The 25,039-nt window shown below is 32.1% G+C and overlaps 8 protein-coding genes across 8 annotated transcripts; 4 read left to right on the top strand and 4 right to left on the bottom strand.

Annotated features, from left to right (window-relative positions):
• Positions 1–1,498: 1,498 nt before the first annotated feature.
• Positions 1,499–2,766, top strand: PHYBLDRAFT_119063 (hypothetical protein; the record flags this gene model as incomplete). The annotated part of the gene is made up of 5 exons (XM_018428666.1): positions 1,499–1,546; positions 1,628–1,707; positions 1,959–2,014; positions 2,156–2,274; positions 2,365–2,766. The coding sequence occupies 5 exons, from the start codon at positions 1,499–1,501 to the stop codon at positions 2,764–2,766; spliced, it is 705 nt and encodes a 234-aa protein (XP_018284751.1).
• Positions 2,767–3,726: 960 nt separating this feature from the next.
• On the bottom strand, positions 3,727–4,472 carry PHYBLDRAFT_73523 (hypothetical protein; the record flags this gene model as incomplete). The annotated part of the gene is made up of 2 exons (XM_018442871.1): positions 3,727–4,173; positions 4,263–4,472. The coding sequence occupies 2 exons, from the start codon at positions 4,470–4,472 to the stop codon at positions 3,727–3,729; spliced, it is 657 nt and encodes a 218-aa protein (XP_018284752.1).
• Positions 4,473–8,106: 3,634 nt separating this feature from the next.
• PHYBLDRAFT_160568 (hypothetical protein) lies at positions 8,107–9,298 on the bottom strand. Its single transcript, XM_018434204.1, has 6 exons — positions 9,128–9,298; positions 9,037–9,046; positions 8,927–8,953; positions 8,747–8,841; positions 8,519–8,589; positions 8,107–8,372 (listed from the first exon to the last, which is right to left on the bottom strand). The coding sequence occupies exons 1-6, from the start codon at positions 9,233–9,235 to the stop codon at positions 8,291–8,293; spliced, it is 393 nt and encodes a 130-aa protein (XP_018284753.1). The 5' UTR covers positions 9,236–9,298; the 3' UTR covers positions 8,107–8,290.
• Positions 9,299–10,662: 1,364 nt separating this feature from the next.
• Positions 10,663–12,902, top strand: PHYBLDRAFT_137220 (hypothetical protein). The gene is made up of 5 exons (XM_018429844.1): positions 10,663–11,108; positions 11,181–11,480; positions 11,523–12,024; positions 12,088–12,214; positions 12,407–12,902. Exons 1-5 carry the CDS (start codon positions 10,964–10,966, stop codon positions 12,725–12,727), a joined length of 1,395 nt encoding a protein of 464 aa, XP_018284754.1. The 5' UTR covers positions 10,663–10,963; the 3' UTR covers positions 12,728–12,902.
• A 1,912-nt stretch (positions 12,903–14,814) lies between these two features.
• PHYBLDRAFT_189248 (hypothetical protein) lies at positions 14,815–17,627 on the top strand. The gene is made up of 13 exons (XM_018439627.1): positions 14,815–15,034; positions 15,149–15,242; positions 15,306–15,480; positions 15,598–15,749; positions 15,831–15,939; positions 16,005–16,235; positions 16,331–16,404; positions 16,481–16,522; positions 16,593–16,677; positions 16,734–16,863; positions 16,940–16,954; positions 17,049–17,198; positions 17,302–17,627. The coding sequence occupies exons 1-13, from the start codon at positions 14,914–14,916 to the stop codon at positions 17,325–17,327; spliced, it is 1,404 nt and encodes a 467-aa protein (XP_018284755.1). The 5' UTR covers positions 14,815–14,913; the 3' UTR covers positions 17,328–17,627.
• Positions 17,628–19,814: 2,187 nt separating this feature from the next.
• PHYBLDRAFT_119049 (hypothetical protein) lies at positions 19,815–20,426 on the bottom strand (the record flags this gene model as incomplete). The annotated part of the gene is made up of 3 exons (XM_018428665.1): positions 19,815–19,896; positions 20,066–20,218; positions 20,344–20,426. Coding segments are annotated over 3 exons (318 nt in total), but the record flags the coding sequence as incomplete, so codon positions are not given.
• Positions 20,427–21,110: 684 nt separating this feature from the next.
• PHYBLDRAFT_189249 (hypothetical protein) lies at positions 21,111–22,462 on the top strand. The gene is made up of 4 exons (XM_018439628.1): positions 21,111–21,423; positions 21,499–21,646; positions 21,721–21,817; positions 21,898–22,462. The coding sequence occupies exons 1-4, from the start codon at positions 21,164–21,166 to the stop codon at positions 22,155–22,157; spliced, it is 765 nt and encodes a 254-aa protein (XP_018284757.1). The 5' UTR covers positions 21,111–21,163; the 3' UTR covers positions 22,158–22,462.
• Positions 22,463–22,502: 40 nt separating this feature from the next.
• On the bottom strand, positions 22,503–24,661 carry PHYBLDRAFT_178412 (hypothetical protein). The gene is made up of 6 exons (XM_018437985.1): positions 24,434–24,661; positions 24,301–24,337; positions 23,797–24,166; positions 23,642–23,714; positions 22,944–23,471; positions 22,503–22,858 (listed from the first exon to the last, which is right to left on the bottom strand). The coding sequence occupies exons 1-6, from the start codon at positions 24,600–24,602 to the stop codon at positions 22,707–22,709; spliced, it is 1,329 nt and encodes a 442-aa protein (XP_018284758.1). The 5' UTR covers positions 24,603–24,661; the 3' UTR covers positions 22,503–22,706.
• Positions 24,662–25,039: the final 378 nt, after the last annotated feature.

The raw sequence follows: 25,039 nt of genomic DNA on the forward strand, positions 1-25,039 counted from the left end.
GAAACTCGCAAGCCAAAAGAACGATAAGATGGGCTGGTTGGCTGATATCAGCCTGGATTGGTGGCTCTGGGCTGATGTGGTGTTTTGGTCTCGGGTTGTCAGTCTTGGAAGCTCTGAAGAACAAGATTCTACAAAACTAGAACCTGTAGCCAACATTAATGATCACACAAACAGCAACAACAACAACAACAACAACAACAACAAAAATAAAAATAAAAATAATAGTAGATTTAATAATGGTGATCTTGCTCTGATTCCATTTTTTGATTTTGCCAACCACGCATCGACACCAAACATTCGCTGGCAACTTGGGGTTGATGGATTGGACCTCGTGCGGTTTGAGAACGGACCATCGGTGCTGGTTCCTGGCCAGGAACTGTTTCTGTCCTATGGCGAGAAATCCAACCAGGAATTGCTTTTTTTGCATGGATTCTGTTTGGATGACAACCCGGTCCCTTCTCAGGTCAAATTGCCCATCATGCCCTTTCTTGATCTTTCAGAGATCCAAAACCAAGAAGGTCACCAAAAGGCCCCATTGGATTATCAAAAGGTTGTCTGGCTCAGATCCAAGGCGATCCGGCCTGTCTTGACTTTTCAGAAACCCCTGTCGGACCTTTACAGAAATGATGTACACAAGTTGTTTTCCAAAACCTGGCTTGGCCGTGATTCTCTGGCGATCATGTATCTGGTGGTCTGTGATGAGGATGATAGTATTGAGTTTGATGCCCCCAGAAACGATTTACTTTCAATGGATGGTTTATCTCTTGAATCCAATAAGGACCAGAGTGCCATAAGAACTGCTCATTTGAATGATCATGTCTTGAATACTCTAGAGGATATTCTTGAGGCAGTAGCCCAACACCCTCGTCTTGAGGTGATTCAATTGCGTGTCGTTATGCTCTTGCTGGACGCAGTGACATATCATCTTGATTCGATTCGGTCTGGGGCAAACATAAAAACAAAAGAAAATCTGGTCTCGGTGCATGTTGAGAAATACAGAGCTGAAGAAGAAGCTTGCCTGAAGAATGCGGTTGAACAACTGATAGAGTTAAGGGACCAATTAATGGTTCATCCTGTAGTTGTAGCCTATCTATCACAATAATATATATGTACATATATATATTTAAGAAATTGTACATTATTTATTACACTCTCACTCACTAGTAATTATATATATATTATTCTCTCTATTAAAATCCCACTAATTTGTAAGCCTGTTTAGAGTGAATATAATAAAGCATCAATTGATATATTCATAAAAAAAAGCAACAAGAATAATGATAATAATAATGATAATAATGCACAACCTTATCACCAATAATACTAGTGTCAAGTTTGATATAAATCAAGCAAGTTCGTTAGGTCAGACTCATGTGTGACTGCTGCATGAATGCTAATCAATGAATTGAAGTAGAATTTATTCTGCACTATAAAGTAGTCTTTACATTTTTGTTTCTTGGTTAGATGTGCTGATGTATTCACATCTAGATTCTTTATAATGCAACCTTTTAACAAGTACTATCCACCAGATTGGACCCCTGACAAGGTATGAAAAAAAAAATGTGAAAGTAAAACTTTATTGAATTGCCTTTTATATATATATATATACGTTTGGTTTGTTTGATAGGGATCCGTTAATACATTTGTGGGAAAGCACCCACTTGGTGATCGTGCCCGTAAGATTGATCAAGGCATTCTTGTAGTTCGGTACATCACTTTGACATTACGAATTTTTAAAATAAATGAATAATTATACAATACAATATACATACTTGGCTTTATGATGGCAGTCTTTTTTTTTGTTACTATTAAGAAAAGGACGGTTTCTTTGAAAGAGATCTTTGCTTTGTTTCTTTTCTTTTCTTTCTTTTCTTTCTTATAAAAAGAGTATTATTATTATTATTATTATTATTATTATTTGGAAATTTAGCTGACACCTAGAATATTACTATTACTAGATTTGAATTACCTTATAATATATGGTGTACTGGCTGCGATCAGCATATTGGCAAAGGTAAAAAAAAAATCCTGTATTGTTTTACAGTATATTTGCTTATTAAAGAAAAAGAAGAAGAGTATAATAATTCTTATCCTGATGCTCTACTTCTTCTAATACTACCTTTTTTTTGTTTTGTTTAAATATATGTATTTGTAGGTGTTCGATACAATGCCGAAAAGAAAAAGATTGGAAATTACTATAGCACTCCAATATTACAATTTCGAATGAAATGTCATTTGTGTAGTGGATGGATAGAGATTCATACAGACCCCAAAGTAAGAAACACGCCACTCTAATTATCATCACTTTTTTTTTCTTTTCTTTTCTAAAAAAAATCAAAAAAATCTAATGTATACAAACATTAGAATGCAAAATATTTGGTTATTAGTGGTGCCAAACAAAAGATGGAGGAATGGGAGCCCGAAGATTCAGAGGCAATCAAGCTCCAAGACGACCCCGAGATCAAAGAAAAGCTCGAGTCTGATCCGATGTACAAACTGGAGCATGGCATCAAGGACAAGAAGGTCTGGGACGACGCGGTTCCGGTCTTGACCCAGCTACAGCGACTCAATGACAGCCAATGGGAAGATCCGTACAGCCAGTCGCAGCAGCTCAGGCGGCGTTTCAGGCAGGAAAAGAAGCTCGAAAAAGCAGTAGAAGACGAAACGAACCGGCTCAGAGACAAGCACTCGCTCCATATTCCATTGGTTCCGATTGATCCTCAGGATGACATCAAAGCCAAGTTGATCGATTACTCTGGTAAATAAATAAACAAACAAACAAATAAATAAATAATTATATGATATGATATGATATGATAAAAAACAAATTGAAATGACCTTTTATTTATTTATTTATTGTTGCATTTAAAAGGACCTGCAAAGGAATTGGTTGAACAACGAAAGTTACAAACAACTGCATCTCCGTTGTTTCCATTAATAAATAGTAAAATTAATAACACTAGCAATATTGGTAGTAACAGTAGTGTTAGTACTAGTGCTAGTAATAATAATAGTAGTAGTAGTAGTAGTAGTAGTAGCAATCGTGGGGATAAATCATCAAGTCTTGCTCAATTCGGTCAGAGAGTCAAGATCCAAACCCGACTCAAGACTGATCCTTTCTTAAATACTCGGGGATTTAAGAGACCAAATCCGTCATCATCAACATCATCATCATCATCCTTATCATCACCGTCATTATTAACATCACTATCACTAACGACAAAGACAAAGGCAACTACAAAGACGTCGACAACAACAACGACAACGACCAAGGCACCAATTAAAAAGGCTGTTTTGAACGGATTGGTCAGTTATCCTGATTCTGACTCGGATTCTGACTCTGAAGTAAAAAAGAAAAAAACTAATGTATAAAAATAATAAAAAAAAAAAATTATATATATATCAAAATATATGTATTGATAATAGATAGATAGATATACGGTATGTTTATATTACTGTTGAGGTTGATTTCTTTATGTACACAAGAAAAAGAAGAAGTAGAAAAATATATAGTAAGGATAAGAAGAAGAAGAAAAGGGGGGAGAGAAAGGAAGATAAAGAGGAAGAGGAGGTAAGAGGATAAAAAATTGAGGGGAAAAGGAAATATGGATAAAGATAGACAGATAGGTAGAAAGAATAGAGAGTATGTAAGGAGTATGTAGATGATGATAAGGTGAGAGTTGTGTGTTATATGTAAGGATGTATATAAAATATAAAATATAAAAATTAAATGTAGATTTGATCAGATAAACTGTAGGGTTGGTTGGGATTGACGGTAAGATTCTCTACAGAGATGATGAGTTCGAGATAGTCCTGGTCAGGTGGGTTTGTGCGGGTCATGGTGTAGACGATGACTTCGATAAAGAGGGGGAACTGCTGGAAGAAGTCTTCCATTTCTTCTGTGATCAGAGGCTGACCGTCTTCGAGCTGGTGGTATGTGTAGATATGGCCTGTTCTGATCTTGACACACGCATTCGATAGACCGGTCAGGCCACGCAGAGAGGAGCGTAGTTTGAGAGTATTGAGGACATCTTCGGCAATAAGTTCGACACTGTCTTCGAGGATCGGCAGTCGGTCAAAAGTAGCCTTGTAGAGTTTCTGCTGGAGCCATTCTTCAAAAATACGTGAGATATGAGACGCGGCTTTTGTTGTTGTATTACCGAGTGTTGGCAACTAAAAGAAGAAAGACAATAAAAAAAAAATTCAAAATTCAAATTTAAATTTAAATTTAAATAAACGATTAGATAGATAGATATACTTACGGAAATGAACCGATTGCCTCCGTCCATAAAGTAAGTATTTTGGTAGCGTGAGACCCGAGAATTCTGGGGATCTTCGATAGTCTGACGAAGAGATGATACTAATGATGGTGATGCTGCTGCTGCTGCTGCTGATGATGATGATGATGATGGTTTTGCGGAAGGAGAAGGGCAAGCGTAGTCGATGTCGTGTTGGTCACCAATGGTACTCATAGTGTTTCCAGTTATTGTGGTATCGTCTTCATCGTCTTGGTATTCTTCATTTAAGCACAATTGGGGTTCTTCCTTTGAAGGAGCAGCTAAATTTATTTATTTGAAGGTAAGTAATTTTGATAATATTTTTTTTGGGGGGCTGAATTTATTACCAATGTGATGGATTGTTTCGAATGACATGGTTATACTGTTTCTTTATTTATTTCTATTTGTTGCTAGGTTGCAAGGTTTGTTTGTTTGTTTGTTGGATGGATTGATTCGATAAAGCAAAGTAAATAGATAAAAGAGAGAGAGAGAGAAGGAGCAAAAGGAATCAAAAGGAATAGAGACTTTTATAGAAGTATAAGAATATATATATATATATATATATATTGTAAGACATATAGATTGATTTGATTTGATTTGATAGATATATAGATAGATAGATTGCTATATAGATAGGTATATAAAAATAACAATAATTCTAAGAGCTGTAGCCACCAATCGGATGATCTGATTGGATAGATCCTAAAATCCCCCCTCCTCCTTTTTTTTATTTTTTTTTTATTTCTTTTTATCTTATCTAACAAAAAAGGGAAATCATATAAAATATATGTATTTATTTATTTTTTATTTCCCCCCCGCTCTCCCTCCTCTTCTCTATCTCTCGCTCTCTCCTTTGTTCTTATTTCCTTTTTTTGATATTTATTTTTTGACAGATGGCTAAACTCTGTTTCTTTATCTTTCGCTTCTCCGTTGGATTTAAACTCGGTAATTTTTCCATCTACAACATTACAATTTTCCTTCTTTTTATCTTCTTTCTTTCTCTCTTTCTTTATATAAATAATATTAAATATACAATGTACTTATGTAAAAATATGTATAAAAATCTAAAGATCTAAAGATCTAAAGCCAAAAGGTACGAAGGAATATATATATATTATTATTATTTTCTTTTGCAAAAAAAAAACGAGTCATCCGTTATCTTGTTCAAGATTTCAACAACAACAAAAAGAAATTATTTTATCTCCCAATATAAAATAATGAGATATATATACATACTGATTAGCCTATCCAATTAAAATTGATACAGATATCTTTACATTAAAATTATATATACATATATATATATATGCTTTTAATTTTTTTTTCCTTTATTTTTTTAAAAAGAGAGAGAGAGATAGAGATAGATAGGAAAAGAGGTAATAAATTGAATTGAATTGAATTGGGTAATTTGATTAATTTTGGCTTAGTATATAAATTTATTAATTAATTCTTACCTTTTTATTTATTTATTTTTATAGAAAAAGAAAAATAGTAAAAACGTGAATTGCCATTATCTTTATCTTTATCTTTATCTTTTATATATTCAGCATCCTATTTTTGACAGCTTTTTTTTATTTTATTTTTATTTTTGTACACAAAGAATCTTAATATTCGAAAAAGAATATATATATATATATATTTGTTTCAATTCAGATAATATGGTTATCAATCCACTTCTTCTTCTTCTTCTTCTTCTTCTTTTATTCTATTCTTTACTTGTTTAATACGTTCTTGATTTTATAATACAAGATCAAATGCATATATTAATCAGTTAATCAATCGATCAGTTAATCGATCAGTTAAGTCAATCGATTGGATTTATTAGTCCAATCAACTTGAACTAGTTAAACTAGTCTTTATGTCGGTCAAGTCAAGTCAACAGCCATTGCTTTATTTAATTTTATACCAATCATGATTTTGTGGCTTTGTTTTCTCAATTGCATAAATTTCTGCATTATTATTTTTGTTGTCGTTTTAGCAATAATAATAACAATAATAATAATAATAATAATAATAATAATAATAATAATAATAATAATAATGCACAAATGATAACTTGACCTTGACCTTTACTCCCATATGCCAAACATAAATATACATACAAGACCTATAAGCATAATTAAAGACTATGTTTGTAGTAGATCAGGTGCATATAATATATATATAGAAAAAGAGGGAGAAAAAAAAATGAAGAAAGGTAAATCTAAAGGCGAATGGTCTTTTTTTTGTTTTTTTTTTGTTTTTGCATGGTCCAGTGGCAAATACTATTTTTTCTTCTTTAGACAAGGTAAGGTTTTGTTATCAGCAACAAAGAAAAGAAGAAAGATAATACGAAGAGGAGGGGGTGGTGGTGGGGGGTATTCAAAGGAGAAATATATATATATATATATATATATATATATATAATTCTCTCTTTTGTACTGTATTTTAGGACGTGCATTCATCATGGTATGTGCTGACCAAGTAAAATCATAAGTTTCTTTTTTAGACATTTCAGCAAGATCATTTAACTAACAAATAAGTTTTGCTATCACAGATTTAGTAATCAACCAAACAATCTCCCCCCCAAAAAAAAAAACTATAAATATTTATACCACAAGTTTGGTATAGATATCATATTTATTGATTAATCACTCACTGGTTTTTTATCAAAAATTTCAACGCGTCCGGAGTAGACCTTTTTGACGGGACATGATCATTAATTTTTTTTTCTTTTTGAAAAGAATTAAATTGGATTGTCGTGTAGGCTTAATTGGAGAGTTTTTTTCTGATTCTGTCTTGGCCCGGTGTTTGCTCCAAATTGCAAGAACAGACAAAATATTTCAAAAAAAAACAAATATTTGAAGGTCATCATAGTACACTGAGTGTTTTCTATCCTTAAAAAAAAATATTTTTTTTTAAGAATGATAGGTTCACCACCCAGAGTCTCCAATCGGCTGAACATTTTACCATACAATATTATATTTTATTTTATTATTTTAAATATACATTGTGTAATATAAATAAATAAATGAAAAAAAAAACATTTTTAATAAGTTTTATTGACCAAAAGTGTATTGTAACAAAAATAAAGAAGTTTCTTTTTTCGTGTTTTTGTATTTAGTTGGTTAACAATTTTAAAGGTGTTTTGATTGATTGATTGATTGATTGATCAAACAAAAAAGACAGACAGGCAAAAAGTAAATTGATAATAAGAGAAAGAGAGAGATATTACACGTGCTTGCTTATCAACAAAATTCTATTCTTCTTCAAAAGAATCCCAGTCGCATTTTGAATACCAAATGATTTTTTTTTTTAAAAAAAAAGATGATGATGAAAAGTGTGGTAAGAATAAGTTTAAATAGATTTGAATTGAATTGGAAAGACAAAGAAAAGAAAAAGGCTATCATTTTAACATGATTATTATTATTAGTTATTATCATCATATCCACAACCAATAAGAATGAAATATGTAATATAATCCAACCAACCAACCAACCAAAAGAAGGGGAGTATCACAAACAAGTGTATCAAGCAAGAAAGGCACAAAAAAATAAAAAATAAATAAAAACTCTCCCCCTAAATAATTCTGACTGTCCATATATTTCTTGTGTATCGGTCGGTTTGTTCGTTGTCTGCCCGTTGTATGTCGCTGTATGTATAGTGGAGTGGAGTGTGTATTCGATTCGTCTGGTATATTATTTGTATATATATATATGTATATTGGGTATAAGTTTTTGGGTTGGATTGGACTCCCTCTTTCTTTTTTTTTTTTTGGTTTTTTTTTGGGTAGTGGTGGTGGTGGTGATGGTGGTGGAGACCGTTTTACTCGATTAAACTCATTATTGTTGCTGTTGGTACATATATATATTTTAATTGGTCGACGATAGTCTATTAAAGTAAAGAAGTAAAAGATAGAAGTAAAAGAAAGAAAAGAAAAGTGATATAAAGAAGAAAGATATATATAAAAAAAAGAAGTGGTTAACTGCCTTACTATTCCTTCAAACATAATGAAACCTCTTTTTTTTTTTTTTTTAATGTTTCTGGGGAATGATGACAAACTTGTAAACCAAAGCAGCGATGACAGCAATGGCAGGCAAGATAATACGCAACGCACTATTATTTGATTGATTGATTGATTGATAGACAAAGAATGAATGAATGAATGAATGAATTAATAAATGTTAAAGGGGTATGTAATGTATATAGACTATTCTTTTTAAAGAATAGAATAGAATTGATTTCAATAAAATAATACTTACGATCCCTTCTTTTCCTGGACAGGAAGTTCACCAGCCTGGAGACCATGGAAGGTTTGACCAACCTTGTGTGCCTGGTATTACATATTTTAAGAGTAAAAAAAAAAATTAATTAGTTAATAAATCAATCAATCAAGAAGCTTAGCCCTCTTGTGTGTGTGTGTTTGTGGTACACAAAGTGTGGTCAAAACCTGGTACACTTAAATATATATAAAAAAATAATATACTTACAGACTCTTCGAGGTCACCAATGTAATACTTGGCCAAGATCTCACGGGCTTCGTCAGAGTGACCGATATCCTCAAAAGACTCGGTAGCGTCCTTGCCTATAGAATACATACACACAAACAATTTTAAGCAATTCTCTTTCTCTGTTGTTTATTTAATGTGTATTAAAGAAGAAAAACTTACCAGCCTCATCCAACAGAACCTCCTCACCTAAGAACACACATAGACAACTGTCAGTACACTTTTTATCATATACTAAATTACCACTTGATTTGATTTGATTGATTACTTACCACCAGGGTGCTATACAAATCAGGTATGATACAAGAGAGTGGATTAGTGATCGATAGTCATGTAGCCTAATGGCATTCTATGGTGCCTTACCTCTACAGAGAACTCGGTAATGTTGTAGACCTTGTTGTGGATAATGACCCAGCAGTCAGTCTTGGTGTTGTGCTTTTCAATTTGGTCAAGGGTGTAGATGGTAGCCATTGGTTTAGTTTGGGTATTGAAAGATAAGAGTAGGGGGTGGGGATGTTAAGATGAGGTGAGGTAAGGTAGAGTTGGGGTTAAAGAAGAAAGAAAAGAAAACAAAAAAATATGGAAACGAAAGGATTTAAAAAAAAAAAAGAAAAAAGAAAAAAAAGAGAGTCGCGCTCATAAAACATTTTTTTTTTTAGACACAAAAAAAAATAATTGAATCTAGGCTCTGGCTAGATTAAAATTTATATATATTTAAATATATAAATTGTGCATATTCTTTGTATTAATATAAAATATTTTACTTTACTTTGTTGAGCTCTATATCCTATTCTGTTTCTTTATCTTGCATACAGCTTACATTTATAACCCAAAAAAATATGAATTTCATACAACAACTATACTATTATTATTATTATTATTATTATTATTATTATTATTATTGTTTTGGGTAACTGAAAAATCTATATAGTGTTTAATCTCAGCTCAAACAAGAATAAAATAAATAAATTAAATAAAAAAATAAAAAAAAAGTGTGTGTGTGTAATTTGAATGTTTCTTAATTGCACAAAGAAATCAAGAAACAAAGAAAACAAAGTGTCCATAGAATGAATAGATACATTATTTTTTATTATTTTTCTAGAGATATATATAAAAGTAATATTCTAACAATTGACTCTAGAGAGTTCCATCTTTATATATAGACGTTTTGTGTAACAGTTGAATTTATTCATGTATAACTCTAACTGACCGACCGACTGATTGAGATCTCAATTGACCTCTACCACAATATATATTATTTATTTAGAAAAATAAAAAAAATAAAAATTTAAAAGGAATCCAAGTGTGATTTTTTATTTTTTAAAAGGAAAAATAAAATTTTGAAATATGTTGAATCAACCAGAAATAAACATAAAAAAAAAAAAAGACTATGAGAGAAAGAAAGAACGAAAAGTTTATTACAAATACTCGGTTGATTTGATAATCCACTAATCACGATATCTGTATGCGTACAGTTTATATAAGTTGGTACATCGATGTACATTTTCTTACATACATATATTACCAGCCTAATGAATTTATAAAGAGAGAGAGTTGTATATGACTTTGAATAGAGAACAAGAGCAAGATAGTCAATATACCAAGGTTTTAGAGATAAGATAAACCTCAAATTGAAAATAAATATTCTTACTCTTATCTCATGTTACAATTCTTATTCTTATAGAGTAAACGTCATCACAAACAAAGAAAGATTTAGAATCATCATATTAGAAAGGGTTTCTTTTGTGATATGCAATTTCATTATTCCAATAAACAAACTAGTACTAATAAATCTATTTTCACACACCCTCTTTAGGTAAACGGTCTACCTTTTCTTGTTACTATATTTTATTCCCCTCCTTGAATTCATATCTATCTATCTATCTATCTATCTACCTGTGTTTATGTTAGGCAGCATACTATTCAATGACATTATTTCTTATTAAACACACACACATATATATATATATAAATAAATAAATAAATAAATACAAATATATTTTATATTTTTTTTTTTTTTTTACTTTTATATTTTTCCTACTTCTTTCTTTCCTTCCTTCTTTCCTTTCTCTTCTTCTTTACTTGCTTATTTTTAAAATTTATATATAATATATAATATATAAAAAAATTTAACAAACTTTATAATTTCTCTCTTGTTACAACAGGCCCAATCTATCTATTTAAATATTTATATAAATTATGTCTGTAATCAATCTTGAAACGATAAAGACGCTACTTGAAAATGACAAAAGAGTCAAGGTTGCTGCGATTGATATTGACGGTGTGTTACGTGGCAAGGTGATGCAAAAAAAGAAGTTCCTTCAAGTGGCCGAAGAAGGGTTTGGTAAAGTACCAGAAGTATATTAATAAATTAAATTCAATTAAATTAAATTAAATTAAATAAATCTACATCCAGGCTTTTGTTCGGTAATCTTTGGGTGGGATATTCAAGACAACATCTATACCACAAAGGGAGAATTTTCTGGGCAGGACAGTGAGTATTCAGACCTGGTGGCCAAGATTGATTTGTCTTCATACCGACGTATCCCATGGGAGGACAATGTGCCATTCTTTTTGGTCCATCTACATCACCCCACCACGCGTCAACCACTGTATTGTTGTCCACGCACTGTACTCCAGACCGTAGTTGACGATCTCCAAACTAAATCCCTCACAGCCTATTGCGGTGTCGAATTTGAATTCTTTTGTTTCAAAGGTAAAAATAAAAACAAATAGATAAATATTTATTTTTTATTAGAAACTACGGAGAGCTTGGATACAAAGGGCCATGCTAATCTGGCCCCTCTGACACTGGGGATGTGCGGCTACTCTCTGCTGCGTCCCAGCCAGAACCAGGACTTTTTTTACAATGCATACGACTGGCTGGAGAAGTTTGGGGTAGAGATCGAGAGCTGGCACACGGAGACCGGACCGGGTGTATTTGAGGCTGCGCTGTCCTATTCGGATGCACAACAGATGGCCGACCGGGCCAGTCTGTTTAAGACGTCGATGAAACAGATCGCAATGAAGCATGGCTTTATGGCGTCCTTTATGGCCAAACCATACCAGACCATGCCCGGCTGTTCGGGACACATGCATTTCAGTCTCAAGGACCAGTATGGCCGCAATGTGTTTGCACCGGCCTCAAAGCAAGAAGAGAGCGGCGTTCCGGGAATGAGCAAGACGATGATGTGGTTCTTGGCTGGTGTACTGCATGGGCTGCCTAGTATTCTGGCCATCTTGGCTCCCACGATCAACAGGTAGATTATATAAATTATACATATATGTATAATTTTTGTGATTTGATTTGATTTCATTTTTAGTTACAAACGTCTTGTTGAGAATTATTGGGCACCTGTTACTGTGTCGTGGGGTATTGACAGTCGCCATGTGGCTGTCCGAGCCATCCTTCCTCCCACTGCTTCCCCACAATCCACCCGTCTAGAGATGGTAAATACAAACACAATTTTTTTTTTATAGAAAATATAGTTTTATATCCTTATTTATATCATAAGAATTTTAACAACAAACAAACAAACAAACATACAAATATTTCTTCTTTGTTGTTTGTTTTGATTTTTGATTTTTTTTTTAAATGTATAACATACATACAAATACAAATACTGACTTTACTGTATGTAGCGTGTGGGTGGTGCGGATATTAACCCTCAACTGGCACTGGCTGCTGTGTTAAAGTGTGGTTATTGGGGAATCAATACAAAGCAAGAACTGCCTGTCGAATCATCGGCTGATATCAAGAAGAACGGCAGCAAACCCGGTGCCCGTCTGGCGCGTACACTCCAGGAGGCCATTGTGGCAATGGAAGACAAGGGATCCGTGGCCCGACGAGTGTTGGGGGATCAGTTTGTGGACCATTACACAAGCACAAGAAAGCATGAATGGAATATGTGGCAAAATGCAGTGACAGATTTTGAACTGAAAAGATATATGGAATTGGTTTAAAAATAAATTAAATCTTTGTTCTCATAATTCACAATATAAAATAAAATAAAATAAAATAAAACATTATTTATTTATTTTTATTAAGCCAAATAAATAAATAAATAAATAAATAAATAAATAAATAAATAAATAAAAGAAATAGAGAAAAGGATGAGGTGATGGTGGGGCATATATGACACTGTTTTTATTATCAATTATTATTTTTTGGGATATTTACACACATAAGAGAGAAATAAATAAATAAATAATAAAGAAAGAAAGAAAGAGAGAAATCTTAACAAATTTGTCACAATATTTTGCATAGAAAGAATGTTTTAGGATATGTACAGTGACGAGAAGAAAAGAAACAAAAGAAAATATACACAAAGATGTATACATAACAGCGCGCTATGAAGGTATTATAAAGAAGACAAAGAGGTGAATAAATAAACAAAGACAAGGATAAGTAATAGAAAGAGGGCATAAAAGAAAATATATAAGCTAGCTGGCTAACTAGCAGGCAAGTGGGCAAGTGGGCAGGTAGGCAGGCAGTTAGGTAAGAAAGCAAGAGAAATTACAAAGAAAAAGGGTTGAAATAAGAGAATAGCATTTTGTTTTTTGTTTCTGTTTTGGCTTGTTGTTGTTGTTGCTGGTGGTGAGAGTGGTGAGAGTGGTGGTTTCCTTTTGGTGATTTGTTTTGAATCGGTTTGGTTTGGATATATATAAGTTTTATCTTTTTTTTTTTTTTTTTTGGGTTTGATCTTTGGTGTACAATTTTTTTTTTCTTTTTTCTTTTTTGACAGCACAGGGTTTTTTTTTTTTTTTTTTTTTTTTTATATACACAAAAAACTTATTTTGATTTAAGTAAATCGCACCCTTTACGAATGTGTCCATACTACAGGATTATAACAATAATGATATTAGACAGATTATAGGATATAAAATGATGTATATTATTATTTTACCTGGCCACAATGGTCACTAGTAATGGAGCAAATCAATTATCAAATAAAGCGAGACAGATTCAAAGGGGGGAAGAATTCTTACCATTGACCTCCGGTTAGGTTGACTGGTTTAATAAGAGGGTGCATCTTTATATCTTTCTTTGTATGATAAGTGTGTAAAGAAGACAAGAAATAAATTTAGAGAAAGAGGAAAGAAGAAAGAAGAAAGAAGATGTTATATATAACATAATAGTCAAATAAGAAACCAAAATATTGTTCACAAATTGTGGGGTTAGTTTATCGTTGTTTCAATAATATTTTATTTTGCATATTATAAAGTAATAAAGTAATAGAGTAATAAAAATCCCTTTTTTTTTTTTTTTCTTTTTTCTTTTAGGGATCTCCAAACAAAAACAAAAAAAAAAAAAATTAGTTTAGGATTGTCCCCAGACAAAGACTTCTACTTTTAGTTCAACCAACAAAAAAGAAAAATATTCTCAAAAGTAAAAGTAAAAAAATTGTAATGATGTATATATTATGTGGGGTAATTTATATATACATCATATTCTATTTAAACTTTATGTTAAACCCGTTTGTTTGATATGTGTGTATTTTTAATTAACCAATAAAAATACAACAGTAATAAATAAATAAATAAATAAATAAATAATAATACTACAAACACTAATAAGCAATTTATATATATAAAATAAAATAAAAAGAAACAAGGGGATGAATGCAAGATAATCACTTGTCTTTATTTATTTATTTATTTATATCAGCATAAGCATAAATATCAAATTGAAACAAATAAACACAAATTATTATTCATTTATTTTTTGCGATTTATTATTTTCGCATCTTTCGTTTTGTATATTTGGTTTTGCGTTTTATCGCACATTATTTTATTTTATTAAAAAAAGCAATTGTCCTTTCAACAGACAACCTTATATATACATTTATATATATTAATTAGTAAGAGTAAAACAGGTGTACCATTTGATAATATATATATATATATATCTGATAGACCATTTGGTCATTTAACTGTTTTATATATCTATAATTTTTAATCATTCAAAGTATCAATATTAATTGTCGGTGTACAAAGAGAAACAAAGATATAGATGTAGATATACTTCTTTCTCTTTCCCTCTCTTTATATTCATTTATTCTTATATATATATATAGCACATAGTCTTGTTTCCTCTTTTTTCTTTTATAAAAAAAAACACATCAACTTGTGATTTTATCCTTATCATCATGACCAATTCAGACAATGCATTCGATAATGAAAGATCACTTGTCAAGAAACTCGACAAAAGGCTACTGTTGTTTGCAATGTTTGGCAATCTCGTAAAGACACTTGACAATTCTAATCTCGGTACGAATGATAATCAAATAATCATCTAATTCAATGCATTTAATCTTTCTTTTTCTTTTTCTTTTTAAAAAAAAAATTACATGCACACAACATTATATATTTATCTGTGTGTAGCAAGTGCTTTTATCAGTGGAATGGAAGAAGAACTAAATATTACTGGTATCCAGTACAACTGGATGAGTGTATTATTTATGATTGGTTATCTATTGTAAGTTTCGAGTGACAAGAGTTGACAATCAACTAGCTCTTTTGATTTTGATTATTATAATAGAATGCAGATACCTTCGAATATAATGTTGTCAAAATTGAGACCTTCTGTCTATCTATCCTGTCTCGAGGTCATCTGGTGTATATTGACTATAGCCATGGCCTGTGCGCAGAATGTAAAAACCGTCTATCTTATCCGACTCTTACTCGGTCTCTCAGAAGCTGGCTTCTACCCTGGTGTAAAGTGTCTTTTTTTTTTTTTTATTAATTATTATATAATTAATTAATTAATTAATTAATTAAGCAAGCAAGAAATATTAATAGCCATCTATTATTAAATACATATGAAAGTGTAGATTGTGTTTTTGATCGGAACTTGGTACACAAAACGAGAACTTGGCAAGAGATTGGCTCTACTCACAATCTTTGGGTCTCTTGGAAGCGGCCTAAGTGGAGTCATTCAAGCAATCATGCTAAAGACTCTTGATGGAGTATTTGGCATTAGTGGGTAAATGAAATGAAATGAAATGAAATGAAATAAAATAAAATAAAATAATGTGATATGATTAACATTCATTTAATTTATTAGTTGGCGGTGGATGTTTTTATTTGATGCACTTGTTACTGCAACTCTTGCCTTGTTTGGTTACTTTGCTCTGCCAGATTATCCTTTCAATACCCCCTGGCTATCCAAATCAGTAAGCCCTGACTTTTTTTTTTATTATTATTATTTATTCATATTAACTTTAATATATATATATAGGAGAGTCAGTTGGCTACAAGGCGAATGGAAGAAGAAAAAGGATACTCAACCACATCAACATCCAAGATAACCATCAAGTCATTCTTTCAACATTTGCTGGGAAACAAGTATCTTGGTTTGTTTGTAGTCGGCTGGGCGTCTGTGCATATTGCTTTGGGAGCTCCTCATGTTATAGGAATCGTAGCAAAGAAACTTGGTTTTGATGCCGTAACATCCAACCTCTTGACCACCGTAAGTACTCTCAAAAAAACAAAAAAAAAAAAACAGAATGTATTTTATTGATCGATTGAATTTTCTTTATATACATAAAACAAAAAACATGATAGCCAAATACTTTGATAACTATGGGATTCACTCTAGCAAATGGATTCCTCAGTGATCATTTACGTACAAGAATCTGGTAAATATATACATACATATTATAGATAAATCCAAATAAGAAATCTCATCATTTATCTATATACCTTTTGTCTTAGGTGTATTCTTATCCCATGTATTTTTGGATTTATTGGGTGTTGGTAAGATAGATACCAACTACACTCTTATTTTATCTTATTTTGTCTTATTTTATCTTATTTGATTCATAAGTATGCTGTCTGCATTTGTTCAGCCATTTGGATTTCTTTATCTTGGGTTTGTATTTGCTGATTCTGGATTAAAGTCAACAACATCTGTAAGTTACAATTATATATATTCTTTATTAATCAAAATAAATAATAAAAAGAAAAGATTGTCATGACATGGGCAAGTGAGATTATTTCACCTCATACAGAAATCAGAGCAATGGCTATTGCTGTAATGAACACATCTGCTTCCCTAATGTGGTCCTGGACACCATTGATTCTTTGGCCTGTGACAGGTAAGAAGATAATGATAATGATAATTAATTCATGCAAATGTATTCTGTCTATTGTTTCAATTCTTTTTTGTTTTAGATGCACCTTATTACCGTAAGTGAAGCTCAGATAGATAAATAACCACGTTCTTGTTAACTTTAAATGGATATACTTAATCTTGCCCTTCTCTATTATATGATCTCAATAGATACCGGATTTACTGTGAGTGTGTTTTGTATTCTGATCTTTATTGGATCAATGGGCGCAATTGGATATATTTCCCAAAAGACATCCGATCCTGAAAAGACCATTATTGTACCTGATGATGATATCCTCTTTGAACCTCTCCTTGGTCGAGGTACATATCTAGATACCCATTAAACTTTTTTTTTTTTATTTAATGCGGATAATCAACAGTCAACAAACAATAGAACACTAACTTTTTCTTTTTATATATATAGAATCTATTGAAACCATTATACGTTAAACACTAGAAGAAGAAGCAAAATGGGAATCTCTATATATATATATTATTATTATTATATCAAAAATTTGCGTTGTACATGGTTCGTTGTTATTGCTTTCTATTGATATTTCCTATTGATGTTGTGAATGTTGCACCAGAAAAAAAAATAAAAAATAAAAAACCAAAAAGGTTGTATTCATTATTTTCTTTTTTAGAATAACAATATAATATAATATAATATAATATAAAATAAAGATATATATATATATATATATATATGTATATGTATATGTATATGTATATGTATGTATACATGAAAGCAACTGCTTTTCTTATATATCTTTAATATTTTTATTTTATTTCTGTTTTATTATTAATATTTTTTTTTAAATAATATTCAATTCAATTCAATTCAATTCAATTCAATTCAATTCAATCCCAAATGCATCGTTCCAACATTTTACCATACAATCCAGTAAACGAATACTCATTCCCATCAATGATCACACAAACACTACATGCAAGGCATGAAGAATCTGATGAGTCCGAGATCAAATCACAGCCTAGAGAACATGGTCAAGAAGTCACCTGGCTATTCTTTCGTGACAATACCTGGTCTCCCTTTGAAAGTGAAAATCATTGGAAAATAGAACAAGCCTTTACACTTGGAGGTAAAATGATTATCTTTTATTTATATATAAAGAACTGATAATCATATTAAATATAGATAGATAGGGATTATGTAGTATTATAGAAGAAGGGGTTTTTTTTTTTGGTTTTAATGTCCCAGTAGATTTGTGTAGAATGTAGCTTTGTTGTTGTGTTACTATTGAAATCAGTAACAATTGGACTTTTATAGGCATTTATGTGGACATTAAAGGCAAGCTTCTTTCTCCTTATTATATCTATACAGAATAACAATAATTATAAGAAAAAGAAGTTAACAATATTTGGTGGTATCTAAAATTAATAGATCGCCACTTTCCACAGTTAAAGACAATACGCGTGTTTCCTACTCGTTTCTATCTATCTTACCTGGGAATGAAGTATAGATTAAGTTGCGTAATCCAAGGTTGACAAAACAGAAGAGAATAATATCGACCACGATAAACGATCAGAGTAGCCATAATAGTGGCAGTATTAATGAAAATACCAGCAACACAAAATAGTAATCATCTTCATTTTCATCATTCATAGTAATTGTATGCAATTCTGTTATGCCTTTCTTTTTTATATATATATATTTATTATATTTTACAAAAGGTCAATTCACTCACCTGTAATTCATTGTACATTTTCTGTTTTCTGATATATATATATATATATATATCAATTTTATTACTATTATTATTATTATTATTATTATTATTATTATTATTATTTTTGATTGATAGTTTTGCTTTCTTTAATAAACTCAACCAAGAATATTATAATTGGGTTGTTTTTTTTTGGTCAACGTCAAATATATATATATATATATAAAGACCTATGATCTCGATCATGCTCCTCATACTCCTCCTCCTCCTCCTGTTACTTGTACAGGTGGACACAATACACCAGTAAATGCAGCGGTAACACCTCGCTGGTAAGCAAATCTTGAAGTGTAGCCACCTGCTCTTGCAGCCTTGTTGTTGTGTAAATAATCAGTCGATCTATAAAAGACACAACCCACAAATCAATCAATCAATTAAAAGAAATAGATATATATATATATATAAATATCTCTTTTGTAAGATTTACTTACGGATCAATGTATGCTTCTCTTAGGGTAAATCCACTAGTGTATTCATACTCCATTCCAAGTGAATCAAACTCGGTCTCAATATCCCTCATGTCTCCTTCTGTATCCATTGCTGATGTGAGCCAGGAAGGCATTGCAAGGCGCGAAGGTGCAGGTGTTGTTGTATCTGATTGTTGACGCAGAGCAGATGATCGTTTCAGTGCTGCTGTCTGACGTGTAGCCAAGACAGCCTGTGCTGGTTTATTGGATGTAGCCTACCAAATAAAAATATATTTATATATTTAAATATTTAAATATATATTTAAATGTAGTTACCAATTCTTTAATGATTTCTGCCTTTTCTTGCTCTTTCTGTCGCCGTTCTTCTTCCAATTGTTGCAGGTATTCTTCTCGTTTCTGTTCTCGTTGTTGTTTCTCGAGTTCTTCTTGGTAGCTCATGAATCGTTGTTCATTAGCCTATTATTTTATTTTATAAGTTTTTGTATTGTTTTAATGATTATATGCTGTGTGTATGGGCTGGTTAAATTATAGCTAAACTCACCATACGTGCTTGGTTTGCAGCAATACTGTCCTTATTCTCATTCTCATAGGCACTGATCTTTGCCTCTGTTTCGGCCACATCCACCTCATTCATCAAATTAAAAGCTTTTATATAAATATATATATATATATATATATGTATGTAGATCAATACAAAGTATTAATACAATTGTACATACATCTTTATCTATACGCATATACTGATACACATATATATATAGAGTTTGCTACTTACTGATATCTTCTACCATTTCAAGATAATCATTGTATAATCGAAGACTTGGAAAATCCTCTGGACGTTTATTGAATCTTTTATTTATTGATATTGATATTTTTATTGATATATATATATATATACACAGAGAAAGATGTATATTGCCAACCTTTAACCACACACCTTTTTACTCTATTCGTCTTACCAATAGACTTGTACATATTTATATATATAGACTAAAGAAAATAAATTAAACAGACTTACACTTTGGCAACTCTCTTGCGGATCCGTACTTCTTTCTCGACAGTCAGGTCTTCAAAGATCTGAGACATAAATTGGTTCTTTCTGAGGACCTGTTGACAGATCGGACATGGAGCTGGGCCAGCACTAAACAGTCGATCTATACATGATTCACACCTAATAACATAATAATAATAATAAGAGGCATCCATTTTTTTATTTATTTATTTTAAAAAAAAAAAAAGAATTTATTAATTAATTTATTAATAATCCATAATTTCTATATATATATATGTATTTACATTTTGTGGAAACATGGCGAAACCAAAAGTTTGAGATTAGGCGTGAGGTACTTGTCACTCTTGCACACAGGACACTGCGCATCTTCTTCCTATATTATTTTAATGCAATGTAGCATGTATTTGTATGTATGTATGTATGTACATTATGAGTTATATGTTTAGATTTAGGCAAGTACTAAATAATAGCAAGCAAAAACGAAAACGAAAAAAAAAAAGAGAGATTCCTTTATTTCATTCGTATTGCCCTTTCTTTTCTCTTTTTTTTTTTAATTATTGTTTTCTTCTCACTTGGTAAGACACGACAGACGATCCTGTTTTGCCAATCATCAACGTTTGACTTCTCAAGGTTCCTGCTTTGTTCATTGTTGCTGAATGGATTACAATTAAAGTAAATTTATAATAATAACTTGTAATTAAAGAAAAAATAAAAAATAAAAAAAAAATTGTAGATAAAAAGCAAATAATGAATACTTGCTTTGATTATTTTTATTATTATTTTTATACAAAATATCGTTTTCTGTATTCCGCAATACTGTTATGAGCATACTATATAAATAAATATACTTTATACTCTACATACTAGACTCCAAGTACACTAACACACTCTACACACTCTACACACACATACAATTTTTCTTTCTCTTTTTTAAATTGTGTGTATATACTATTATAATATAATATAATATAATATAATATAATATAAAATATGTTTGTTGGGCTGTAAAGGACTGCTTTGCTCTACAACCTTCTTTTCCTTTCCTTTTATATAATTAGATACTTCTTAAATACATCTTGCGAAAGAAATAAAATAAAATAAAAAATGTCTATGCTCAAGAAACTCAAGGAGACTCAAAAGAACTCTGTGTTCTTGGATGATGATGACTTTGACATTGACAACATGGACTTTCCTCTTCCTACCGATCAGAATGACCCCATGGGCGGCCTCCAGGACCTTATGAAAAAGATGTCTGCCGGTGGTGAGAACAGACCTCAAGCAAGTTCTAGCAAGTCCAACACCAACATCTCAGTCGCTACCACACCTCAGGGTGTAAAGACCATGGATCCTTCAGAATACAAAGAGTAAGCAATATATATATATATATTATATATAAAGCGTGTATTTATACTTTTTTTTTCTTTCTTGCTGTTAAATAGCTGGGTGTGTGTCTACCCTGTCTATATTGATGCTGACAAGTCTGTGACCGAAGGACGCAAGATTTCAAAGTCCAAGGCTGTCAAGAACCCCCATGCTTACCACATGGCCCTGGCTGTACAGAGCATGGGCCTCTCGGTTGTTTATGAGGTAAGAATAAAGATATATATAATATTGTATAAAGTGATTAATAAAAACGAAAACGAAAACATGATGATTGATAGGGCAAGAAACATCCTCGCGACTGGGCAAATCCTGGCCGTGTTCGTGTTCAACTCAAGAACAAGAACAACTTTTTCATGAACCCCAATTGTACCACCCGTAAATATTCCTTTTATTTTTATTTTTATTTTTTTTATAGTGTGTTATCTATATGTTAATTCACACTTCTTCTCTGTTAGGTAAACAATTGTTCAAGACTATTGCAGATCGTTTGCCTACTATCCAAAAGGAAAGCAAATTGCCTGGAAATATCCTGTCGCCCTTGGCTACCCTAGCTCAGGTAGAGGCTATTGCTGATGAACATCGCAAGGCTCAAGGTTTACCAACCCTGGCCGAAATGAATGCCAGCAATGCTGCAATGATGCCACCTCCAGATTTACCCGGACCTTCTACTCCAACCAAGCAAAAGAAGCAAAAGGTCAAGTATGTTCGCGGTTAAAAAAAAAAAAGCAAGAGTTCTTTTTAGAGACTATTTCTACCTCTACCTCTATCTATTTAGCTTTTATATATCTGTATAACACATACATACATACATACGTACGTACATACATACGTACGTACATTGCCGTGTAGGCTTATTCTTTTCGGAGGAAAAGAAGAAACAACCAAAAAAGAATCCTTTTTTTTATGCAAACACGATATTGTAGCATGTACATGTATCAATGTATTAGTATATATATATATTTCTCTCAAATAAAATAAAATAAAATAAAATAAAGCACACACTATTAAATATACATATATAAATACATCAGACTTATAGTCCTTGGTATTAAGTATTATTGATGATAATAATATCGTAATCACCTTTATTGGTTTATTTGGTAAAAGCAGTAAAGAAGTATAAGTAATAATAAAGATGTTGGTTTGTACAGCATAGATAAAGATTGTAAAAGTGTTAAAAAATTAATTAATTAATTACTAGATCTATAAACCCAAAAAAAAAGTACCAGTAATAATAATATGTCTAGTCCTTTATTTATCTCTTTTATGAACCGACTGCCTTTGTCCTGCGAAGGCGTTGGATTTCTTCAGTTGAATATCCAAGTACTTGTTCGAGTACTTCCTGAGTGTGTGCACCCAATACAGGAGGAGGAAGTCTGATATCAGTCTTGAATCCGCTATACTTTACAGGAGGACCTACACAATCGATCAAAAGAAAGAAAGAAGAAAAAAAAGTAAATAACTAAATATTCTTTAAAAACAAACAAAAAAAATTTCTTACCAACAAGCTTTATCTTTCCTACTCGTTCATGTTCAACTTCTTGTACAAGCCCACGGGCAACCAATTGTGGATGGTCAAAGGTCTGCTGGATATTATTGATCGGTGCAAACGGAAATCCTGCTCCGGTCAGCTTATCCAGCCAGAACTCGGTCGGTTCTTCGGTCAGACGCTGGGTAAGCAATCCGATCAACTTTGATCGGTTCTTGACACGATCCGAGTTTGATCTGTAGTTCGCATCCTCTGCAAGACTGTCGAGTCCCATACGACGGCAGAGCTTACCAAACTGACCGTCGTTTCCGGCCCCGATCATCACAAACGAGTCCTTGGTCGGCAAGACCTGGTAAGGCACAATCGAAGGGTGCGAGGTACCCATCCGCTTGGCCTCTCGTCCACCAATAAGATAGTTGGACGCAATGTTGACCAACGAAGCAACCTGAGACTCGATCAACGAACAATCGATCCACTGGCCCTTTCCACTAACACCACGTTTTATAAGAGCTGCCAAAATAGCACTATGGGTATAGAGACCTTTTTATGTGTATATGTATATAGAGTCAGAGCAAATACATATATATATGCGCGTGTGTGTGTGTATGGATGTATTACCTGTAGTCAAATCTACAATATAATTTTTTTTATTAGTATAATTACTATAAATGAATATACGTGTGTTTCTTTCTCTTGTCCAACGCATTTACCTGTAATTGCAACACCAACCTTGACGGGTTCGCCATCTTGTTCACCAGTAATGTGCATCAATCCTGCTTCTGCCTAAAAAAAAACCCCCCCAAACACACATTTGAATACAGATTCCTTCTTCTTCTTCTTTTTCTCTTAAATATATATATATTACCTCTATAATCACATCATATCCAGGTCTCTTGGCATAAGGACCTGTTTGACCATATCCTGTGATGGACGCATAGATCAACTTGGGGTTGATTTCTTTTAATTGTTCGTACCCCATGCCCATCTCGGCCAGCTTGCCAGGCAAGTAATTCTCGACCAACACATCGCACTTCTTGACAAGATCATGGAGCATCCTCTGTCCATCCTCGGACTTCATATTGACCGTGACCGACTTCTTGTTGCGGTTCGCACACAAAAAGTAAGCCGACTCGCCCTCGACACCGTCCCCAAGATCGTGCACACTTTGGGCATAAGGTGGGCCCCAGGCACGGGTATCATCTCCCTTTGGATGCTCGATTTTTATAATCTCTGCTCTATAGAATATATATAAAACAAAGCAGCAGAACAACAACAACAATATTGTTTTTTTTTTTTAAAAAAATAAATAAAAATAAATTAATATTGCTAAAACACACACACAGAGAGAGAGAGACAAAAGGATATTTACCCCAAGTCACCTAGCATCATTGTACAATATGGACCAGCTTAAACCAATAAAAACAAGCAAATATATATATATATATATACATATTTGGCTTAGTCTTGACATATATGTGTGTATATATATATATTATGCTTACCAAGAACACGAGTCAAGTCAAGTACACGAATACCTACCAAGGGACCTTGTTCATCTGTAGGTGTTGGATGGAACTCCCGGGTAACAATAGAGGATACCGAGAATCCACGTCTGGCAGGTACAAAGGTATGCAGAGTACTGGTTTTGCGTGCAATTGACAAGAACCTCATATTTCACAATACACTATTTTTATTTATATATATATATATATACTTGGTTTGTATGTCACGGTTTATATACAAAAAAGTTGGAGAAAGTGAAAGAATGAAAGAAAGAGAAGAAGTAAGAAAAGCTAAAATATAATATATATATATATATAGATAGATGTATATAAAAGCTGATCGGATCATCGTTTACCACCATCAAACTTGTACAACTCTCCCAGGCCTTGAAAAGGTAAATTGAGTTTAATATTCTTGTCAAGCTTACTTTGCCTTTCCTTATAATAGATATACACAAGCAGATAGAGAGAGAGAGAATTATATATATAAATTTTGAAATATTTATTTATTTAATATATATATATTATATACATATTGTACAACTAGATTACTAGTTACAAAGTCGAGCTTGGTTTGGTTTGGTTTGGTTTGGTTTGGTTTGTTGG

This window comes from Phycomyces blakesleeanus (genome assembly GCF_001638985.1).
Source record: "Phycomyces blakesleeanus NRRL 1555(-) unplaced genomic scaffold PHYBLscaffold_34, whole genome shotgun sequence".
Lineage (NCBI taxonomy): Eukaryota > Fungi > Mucoromycota > Mucoromycetes > Mucorales > Phycomycetaceae > Phycomyces > Phycomyces blakesleeanus.